A 10,157-nucleotide genomic window follows, 5' to 3' on the forward strand; every position below is an offset into this window, starting at 1 on the left:
GTCTTGACCATGGAAGAAGATGCTGCCAGATTCAAAGTGAATGAGGAGGTTGTTGAAATACTAGATGAGCTAAAAGTTGGTATTAGAAAATTTGGCTGTACTTGAAGTTAGTAAATCTCCAAGATTGGATGGGATGCATCCGAAGATGCTGAGAAAAGCCAGAGTGGAAACTGCAGAAACACTGGCCATAATCTTCCAATCCTCCTTAAATATGGAGATGGTGCTAGAGGACTGGAGAATTACAAATGTTACACCCTTGTTCAAAAAAAGAGTAAGAATAAACCAAGAAACTAAAGGCCAGTCTATTTAACCCTGGTAGTGGAAAAGCTTTTAGGGAGAAAAAAATCGATGATAATATGAGCAGTCTCTCAGTATAGATTAATTAAAGAAAGCCGCCATGGATTTGTTAAAGGCAAATTGTGTTTAATCAACATGATTTTGATGAGATAACAGGGAGGATTGATGAGGGTAATACAATTCATGTGGTCTATAGGGAGATCCAATAGGCATTTAATAAAGTGCCAAATAACAGGGTTGCCAGCAAAGTTGAAGCTTATGAAATAAAAGGGACAGTGGCAGTGAAATTGGCTGACTGACAGAAAACAGACCAGTGGCGAACATTTGTTTTCGGCACTGGAGAAAGACTTACAGTAGAGTTCCCCAGGACCCGTGCCTAAGACCCCCGTTTTTTGTGATATATATTAATGCCCTAGACTTAAGTGTACAGGGCACAATTTCAAAATTTGCAGATGACCCACTGTGGGGAAGACACTGTTAAGTTTCAAGAGGACATAGACAGTCTAGCAGAATGGGCGGACACATGGCAGATGAAATTCAATGGAGAGAAGTGCAAAGTGATATAATTAAATATGAAGAATGACAAGAGGCAATATAATCTAAAGGGTACAATTCTAAAGGGGATGCAGAAACAGAGAGACATGGGGTATATGTGCCCAAATCGTTGAAGGTTGAGAAAGTAGTTAAAAAGGTATGCAGGATTCTGGACTTTATGTATAGAGGCATACAGTATAAAAGCAAGGAAGTTACAACAAACCTTTATAAAATACTGGTTCAGTCTCAAGTAAAATATTGTGGACATTACACAGGGAAGAACACAGGGCTTTAGAGTGGGTGCAAAGTTATGAGAATGGTTCCAGGGATGAGGAGCCTCAGTTATGTGGATAGATTGGAGAAGCTGGGATTGTTCTCCTTAGAGAAGAGAATGTTGAGAGGAGATTTGATCGAGATGTTCAAAATCATGAGGGATCTGGACAGAGCGGATAGGGAGAAACTGTTCCCCCTTGGCAAAAGGGTTGAGAACCAGGGGACACAAATTTAAGCTGAAAGTCAAAAGAACCAAAGGTGATGAGGGAAAACTTTATCACACAGTGTGTGGTCAGGATCTGGAGTGCACTGCCTGAGATTAGGTGGAGGCTGAGTCAAATGCAGCAAGACCTGGACAATATCCAGGCTTGAGCTGACAGTAGCAAGTGACATTCACATCACACAAGTGCCAACAATGACCATCTCCAACAAGAGAGAATCTAACTATCGCCCCTTGACATTCAATGGCATTACGATCACTGAATCCCCCACTATCAACATTTGGGGATTACCATTGACCAGAAACTGAACTGGACTAGCCACGTAAATGCTAGGCTAGGAATCCTGTGGCGAGTAACTCACTCCCCAAAGCCCGTCCGCCATCTGCAAAGTGCAAGTCAGGAGTGTGAGGGAATACTCTCCACTTGCCTAGATAACTGCAGCTCCAACAACACACAAGAAGCTTGATGCCTTTAGAACAAAGCAGCCCGCTCGATTGGCACCCAATCCACAAATGTTCGCTCCCTCCACCACCGATGCACAATGGCAGCAGTGTGTACCATCCACAAGGCTCCTTAGAGAGCACCTTCCAAACCCACAACTGCTACCATCCAGAAGGACAAGGGCAGCAGACACATGGAATCACCACCACCTGAAAATTCCCCTCCAAGCCACTCACCATACTGGCTCGGAAATATATCACTGTTCCTTCACTGTCACTTGGTCAAAATCCTGGAAGTCCCTCCCTACCAGCATTGTGGGTGTACCTACACCACATGGACTGCTGTGGTTCAAGAAGGCAGCTCACCACCGCCTTAAGGGTAATTAGAGATGTGCAATAAATGCTGGCCTAGCCAGCAACACCCACATCACATGAATGATTTTTTTAAAATTGTGATTTTTGAAAGGGATTTAGATAATTATCCAATAGTTATCTTATTGGAAGAGAAAAATATGCAGGACGACGGGGAAAGGGTTAGGAAGTAGAACTAGATGAGTTGCTCTTGCAGAGACACAGCTAGCTGAATGGCCTCGTTCCATGCTGTAACCATTCTACATTTGAAAAAGAAACATTTAAAAGAGTATAGGGAAAGGGTAGGATGGATAACACCTTCAGAGAGGCACGGTCGAATAGATGAACCAAAAGACCTCGTCTGTGCTATTAAATTCTATGATTCTGAATAGACAGATTAATTTTATGACATATCATTCTTGTTTCTACTAACCTGCCCTGGTGCTTAAAAGGAAAACAAAAATATCTTGTTGATTAAAGTTTTTGATAGCAAGATATCGCTCCTCGCCTCGTATTGATCCATCCAAACGTTCATAACTGTAACCTTAAAGAAAAGAATCACCAAAACATAGAAAGAAAGCCTTGAGTTTATACAGTACCTTACAAGACTTTGGGTTTCCCAAAACACTTTATAGCCAATTAAATATTTTGAGGTGTAGTTACTGTTGTAATGTAGGAAATGCGGTGGGCAGTTTATGCACAGCAATATCTCACAATGTAATAATGACTAGATTATTTACTTTTAGGGATATTGTTTGGGGGATAAACATTGGGCCAATCACCACGGAGGATTCCTCTGCTCTTCTTTGAAATAGCGCCGGGGGTCTTTTGCATTGCCGAGAGAGGGCAGACAGGACCTCGGTTTAACGTCTCATCTGAAAGACAGCACCTCCGACAGTGTCACGTTCTATCAGTACTACACTGAAGCGTCAACATAGATTAGGTGCTTAAGTATCTGGAACAAGGGACTTGAACGCACAAACTTCCAATATATTTGAAATATAAGTAACGTGGTTCGTTGTTTTATGTGAGTAATTAGGTTCCTTTCAGCAACCATTATATTTTTGGATTTTCAATTAGATATGTTCCTTGGGCTCAGTGTTGAGACAGTTCATGTAAGCAAGCACTCAAGCCTGCAAACTGTTAATTAAGTAAGCACTTTACTCGAGTCCAAAACAAAAAAATGCAACACTTCACTACCTCTACCCAATAATGAAGCTGGTTAAATATCCCTAGCAATAGACTTATACAAGGGAGTATGACAGGTCCTGGGGACTCCATTCCCTTAGAAATTCTACCAGGAACAAAGAAAATCACCAGAAGGTGGTGTCGAATTGGTAACTGGTACTACATCAATATTCTACTAATGGGAGTGAGTCCCCCCCTTGTTTGAAAAAAAGGAAATTTATATACTGCCATTCCCTTCTTCAGGAAGTCCCAAAGTGCTTCACATCCAATTAATTACTTTTTGAAATGTAATGACTATTAAGTAAGCAAATGTGACACCCAATGAGATAAAATCACCAGGTAACCTGTTTTGTGCAATTGGCTGAGGCATAAATATTTATAGAAACACTAGGAAAATACTCCTTCCGTCTGAACAAATAAACTGGACTTCCAAAAATGCAGTACTCCTTTGTACTGTGTAGTTTATAGCCCAAATGTTATCACAGAATCACAGTGCAGAAGAGGCTCTTCGGCCCATCGAGTCTGCACCGACACGTGAGAAACACCTGACCTACCTACCTAATCCCATTTATCAGCACTTGGCCCATAGCCTTGAATGTTATGACGTGCCAAGTGCTCATCCAGGTACTTTTTAAAGGATGTGAGGCAACCCGCCTCCATCACCCTCCCAGGCAATGCATTCCAGACCGTCACCACCCACTGGGTAAAAAAGTTTTTCCTCACATCCCCCCTAAACCTCCTGCCCCTCACCTTGAACTTATGCCCCCTTGTGACTGACCCTTCAACTAAGGGGAACAGCTGCTCCCTATCCACCCTGTACATACCCCTCATAATTTTGAACACCTCGATCAGGTCGCCCCATCGGTCTTCTCTGCTCCAACGAAAACAACCCAGGTCTATCCAACCTCTCTTCATACTTAAATGTTTCTCCCAGGCATCATCCAGGTGACACTCCTCTGCACCCCCGCCAATGCAATCACATCCTTCCTATAATGTGGCAACCAGAACTGCACACAGAATTCCAGCCGTGGCCTCACTAAGGTTCTACACAACTCCAACATGACCTCCCTACTTTTGTAATCTATGCCTCGAATGATAAAGGCAAGTGTCCCATATGCCTTTTCCACCACCCCACTAACGTGCCCCTCCACCTTCAGAGATCAATGAGTGAGGATTCCCAGTGAGGGTCAGTACTGGGATCAGTGTGCGAGGATCAGTGAGTGAGGATCAGTGAGGGTCGGTACTGGGATCAGTGAGTGAGGATCAGTGAGGGTCAGTACTGGGATCAGTGACTGAGGATTCCCAGTAAGGGTCATTTCTGGGATCAGTGTGTGAGGATCAGTGTGTGAGAATCAATGAGGGTCAGTGCTTGGATCAGTGAGTGAGGATCAGTGAGTGTCAGTACTGGGACCAGTGAGTGAGGATCAGTGAAGGTCAGTACTGGGATCAGTGAGTGAGGATCAGTGGGGGTCAGTACTGGGATCAGTGAGGGTCAGTACTGGGATCAGTGAGCGAAGATCAGTGAGGGTCAGTACTGGGATCAGTGAGTGAGGATCAGTGAGGGTCAGTCATGGAGAAGGATCATTTAGTTGACTTGTCCACTAACTATTTATGCAGCAACAAGATTACATCATAATGAACAGAATTTCTATCAGATTAAAGTGGCATATCAGGACATATAATGGGATCACCCACGCTAGCACAGGTTGTGGATATAAGTTTTAAAAGTGTTTGCAGAAAAAAAACTAGAATGGGTGCAATAGGGAAAATGGCCTTTTGGCCAAGCCAGGAAATTAATAACTAGCCCATCAGCCTGTTCATGATAAGCTAAGGAATGTGACCTTTGGGTCAGGATAAAATAAGTTGATGAATGATCTCTGAGTTATACTATGATAAACTGTTTGCCTGACCTCAGGGCCAAGCTAAGATATGCAAATAAGCTAATTTGGCACTGCAACAAAACGTCAGGATAAGATAAGCAAGGTCCATGTTTTGGAATAAACTATGGACGTCATTTGTGCTGAAGGTCAGATCATTCTGTGATTGTTTTACAAACTCATTTGTAATTATGGATGTAACGAACTAGACATATAAGAACATTGAGAGTTAATGATGAGGTATCCCAAAGATGGTATAAATAACTGACAGAAATTGTGTAACTTCAAACTGGCTTCTTAGAGCATTCTGAGAGAGCATTTCCCCTGTGTGCATACTTGTACTGAACAAACTGCTGCCTTGCTTTTATCTACAGCTGACTCTGTGTCAAGTGTCTTTTAGATACTCCCTGAAAGGATTAACATCAAATTAAATAATGTAATACTGTTCGCACGTTTGTCTTTTATTAATCAAAAAGACTTGCCAAAACTTAGCAAGTTCAACTGCGATCTGGCAAAATGGAACCCAGGCCTTTTCTGAGACCTCAGATGCCATTTTGGTTACAAAACTGGAAATTGAGACAAATATACTGCAATATTCTGCAAACGTTTTGATTTTTTTTCCCCCAAAACTTTTGGCTTAAATGTAATCACTGTATAAAATCATTGGTAGCTTTCACCTCTATATTCCATGTAGTCCTGCAAGATGTCCAACATTCTTGTCATCTGAGAAAACAGCAACACTCGATGACCTCTGTAATTAATAAAATAAAATTGCAACTGAATAACATACGCTTTGTTTAAGATGCATTGTTCTCTCCATGTTTGTTCTCCCTTTTAAATTCTATACCATGCATGTACCTCTGGTAACAGGCCTTTCTGATGATACCAAATATACTGGTGTATGACAACATATTATAAGTCACAATTTTCAGGAAATAAAACATTTAAGTTGGTCTTTTATTATAAAGTTTAATATAAAGTTGGAATTCCTAGAAAAGCACATTCGCAATCTTAGCCTGGTGTCCAGGAATGATAGATGAGGTAACTCCCATCGGCAAGGAACACAAGCCTCATGGTGGATGGTTTTAACATCTTTTCAGACTTTGTAGTAAAAAAAACCTTTCATGCATAATTCTCAAAATATTTTTGCATGAAAATATAGACAATACAAAATAGTTAACATATTCCCCCCATTTTAAAATAACTTAATTTGTTCATTTATCTTTGGAAAAGTGTAGCAATAAAAAAGTGCTGAAAACTACAAAAATAAATCCAAAAGCTTTTACTTTAAACTTCATACACAGAGTATTTTGTCTCTATTTTTATATTGATGAAAACGACAAGGTTAAATTATGAGGCAAAAACTCAATTCGTACCACCTAGACCTCAACGATTGTCTATTAATGCAACATAGATTATAAATTCTTCTGGCAGATTATCAAGGCTATGGGCCAAGTGCTGGTAAATGGGATTAGGAAGGTAGGTCATGTGTTTCTCACGTGTCGGTGCAGCCTCGACGGGCCAAAAGGCCTCTTCTGCACTGTGATTCTGTGAGATTATCAAATTCTTTAAATACTGCAAATCCAACAAACTGGCTAAACTAGTCCAAAATGCTGGCTCGCAAAATACAGATTATACCAATGCAAAGATGGCTCTCAGTCAAAAACTTTTGCTTGAATGTATGGCGTTTAAGCCAGCTATGCCATATGTTTTGCATCAGAACAAAGTGGTTTGGCTTTCCCCTTTGATGAACTAATTGATCAGAGATTCACACCTAAACAAGAATTTCATACCACTGTAAAGTAAATTAATATTGTACCGCTATTACCATCTGGAGCCAGCATTATTTTATGGGATCTAGTAATTCCGCATCTCTTTAAGCATGCACTGATGGAAAACCTGATTTACTCCCAAAAAATGATTAGTTTTGACTTGACATGTACCAACCAAAGTAAAATAATCTCACTGAAAAGAGCGTACTGACATTGTGATTTCAGATTAGAATCTAATAATCAGACCTGGGGTGCAGAAATGCCAGTAATTTATCCAGTAAGTGAAGTTTACCACTCGCTTCCACAAGATGATCTCCAATCTGGAATGGTTCTGGTTCCACACCTAAGAAAAAATTCATGAGCAGCAAACTGAAGGACGACTGAGAATTCAAACCAGTCATTTTTTCCTTTCACTCTTTCAGAAATGAAAGCAACAATTATAGTAAAAATAGATATCAACTGTTTCTCAATTTGCCACTGGAAACTTTATTTTGTTAATTTCTTATTTTTCTGTATTGATGCTTTACAACATTCAACATGAGAAGTACCTCATGAGGTAATTTTCCACAGGCAGGAAGTACATTCATTTTGAAAATTATAATATACAATATTTGTTAAAAGATAAAGCTTCTGTCCTATATTGTTCATCTCAATATATTTCAAACTCAGAAATTCAAAGAGAAGCAGGGCTTTTTCAGTGTTTTTCTTTATCCATTCACAGGGTGTGGGCGTCACTGTCTAGGCCAGCATTTATTGCCCTAAATGCCCTCAAGAAGGTGATGGTGAGCTGCCTTCTTGAACCACTGCAGTCCATGTGGTGTAGGTACACCCACAATGCTGTTAGGAAAGGGGTTCCAGGCTTTTGACCTAGTGACAGTGAAGGAATGGCGATATATTTCCAAGTCAGGATGGACTGTGGCTTGGAGAGGAACTTCCAGATAGTGGTGTCCCTATCTGTCTGATGCTCTTGTCTTTGTAGATGGTAGTGATCATTGGTTTGGAAGGTGCTGTCTAAGGAGCCTTGATGAGTTCCTGCAGTGCCTCTTGCAGATGGTACACACTGCTACCACTATGCATCGATGGTGGATGGAGTGAATGTTTGTGGACAGGATGCCAATCAAGCAGGCTGCTTTGTCCTGGATGGTGTCAAGCTTCTTGAGTGTTGTTGAGTGGAGTTGCAGGCAAGTGGAGGGTTTCCATCACAATCCTGACCTGTGTATTGTAGATGGTGGGCAGGCTTTGGGGAGTCAGGTGGCGAGTTACTCACTGCAGGATTCCTAGCTTCTGACCTGCTCTTTTAGCCATAGTATTTATATGGCTAGTCCAGTTCAGTTTCTGGTCAATGGTAACCCCCAGGATGTTGATAGTGGGGGATTCAGTGATGCTAATGCCACTGAATATCAAGGGGCTATAGTTAGATTCTCTCTTGTTGGAGATGGTCATTGTCCGGCACTTGTGTGCTGCGAATGTCACTTGCCACTTGTCTGCCCAAGCCTGGATATTGTCCAGGTCTTGATGCAATTGGACATGGACTGCTTCGGTGTCTAATGCGAATGGTGCTGAATATTGTGCAATCATCAGCGAACATCTCAACTTCTGACCTTATGATGGAAGGAGGGTCATTGATGAAGCAGCTGAAGATGGTTGGGCCTAGGACACTACTCTGAAGAACTTCTGCCGTGATGTCCTGCAGCTGAGACGCCTCCAACAACCACATCCATCTTCCTTTGTGCTAGGTATGACTCCAGTGTCCCAATATTCCAATATTTCTTCCTTAACCAATACCATCAATAACAGTTTAACTAACCAGTCGCCTCATTTTCTATCTGGGTGACCTTGTGTACAAATTAGTTGCTACATTTTCCTAACTAATGACAGTGACCATAATTCTAATGTAATTAATTGGCTGTGAAGATCTTTTGGGTATCCAGAGGATCTGTGAAGTCTCCATATAAATGAAGTGCAGTCATTCTTTGCCACACAAGCTTAGACCACTATGTGCAAGACTGTCAATTTTGTGGTTAGTCTTACCCAGTAAAAGTTACCCAAAACCATTTCACCTGAAACACTTATAGCTTATTTTTTCTACCACTGCCTGGTTTGAATTTAAATTTAGATCACAGAGGTGAAACAGAGCACCAATTGACTTTCAAATCTTTTTCAGAATAACTGCTCCACTTACCATCAAAAAGATAAGGATGGTCAACACATTTTCTAAGTTGGATTAAGATATTCATCAATCGAGCTTTCTTGCCCGTTTCATTCTCAAATGCATCTGAAATTAAAATTTTGAAAGAATCAAAAATAATTGCACTGGAATTTGCTTCTACATTACAATTCTATAGGAAATATATTCAACTGCTAACCTTATTATCATGGGAGTTAAGAAATGATTGTGAATTCAAGGAATATTCAAAATAAAACAACTTATAGTCATATCGTGCCTTTAACATATTGAAACATCCAAAGGCACCCTGCAGGAGCATTATAAAACAAAGTATGATACTGAGCCACATAAGGAGATAGTAGGTCAGATGAGCAAAGGCTTGTTTAAATTGAAGGGGTAGGTTTTAAGAATAGGAGGCTTCGTGGCACAGTGGTAGCATCCCACTCCAGACGCTCCAGGTTCAAATCCCTCTCCAGGAATTGATATATACAAATTAGGAGGAGTAGGCCACTTGACCCCTCTAGCCTGTTCCACCATTCAATAAGATCATGGCTGCTCTGAATGTATCAACCTCACATTCCTGCCTACCCCCAATAACCTTTCACCCCTTTGTTGTTCAAGAATCTATCTAACTCTGTGTTAAAAATATTCAAAGACTCTGCTTCCACTGACTTTTGAGGAAGAGAGTTCCAAAGACACTCAGCCCTCAGTGAAAAAATTTCCCATCTCTGTCTTAAATGAGCGACCCCTTATTTTTAAACAGTGACCCCTAGTTCTAGATTTTCCCATAAAAGGGAACATCCTCTCCACATCCACCCTGTCAAGGCCCCTCAGGATCTTATGTTTCAGTCAAGTCACCTCTTACTCTTAATTCCAGTGGATACAAGCCTAACCTGTCCAGCCTTTCCTCATAAAACAGCCCGCCCATTCCTGGCATTGGTGTAGTAAACCTTCTCTGAACTGCTACTAACACGTTTACATCTTTCTTTAAATAAGGAGAACAGTACTGTACACAATACTCTGGATGTGGTCTCACC

The 10,157-nt window shown here is 41.0% G+C and overlaps 1 protein-coding gene across 2 annotated transcripts in view; it reads right to left on the minus strand.

The window, feature by feature from the left end:
- The window catches only part of chd1l (chromodomain helicase DNA binding protein 1-like), a 107,862-nt gene that overhangs the window by 47,580 nt on the left and 50,125 nt on the right, over positions 1–10,157 (minus strand). For both annotated transcript variants that reach the window (XM_041210719.1, XM_041210721.1), the window contains exons 9-12: positions 9,136–9,228; positions 7,200–7,296; positions 5,859–5,932; positions 2,550–2,660 (exon numbers count right to left, since the gene is read on the minus strand). In XM_041210719.1, the coding sequence (XP_041066653.1) occupies positions 2,550–2,660; positions 5,859–5,932; positions 7,200–7,296; positions 9,136–9,228 (375 nt within the window). The remainder of the gene's footprint in view (positions 1–2,549; positions 2,661–5,858; positions 5,933–7,199; positions 7,297–9,135; positions 9,229–10,157) is intronic.

Source organism: Carcharodon carcharias, chromosome 18, assembly GCF_017639515.1.
Source record: "Carcharodon carcharias isolate sCarCar2 chromosome 18, sCarCar2.pri, whole genome shotgun sequence".
Lineage (NCBI taxonomy): Eukaryota > Metazoa > Chordata > Chondrichthyes > Lamniformes > Lamnidae > Carcharodon > Carcharodon carcharias.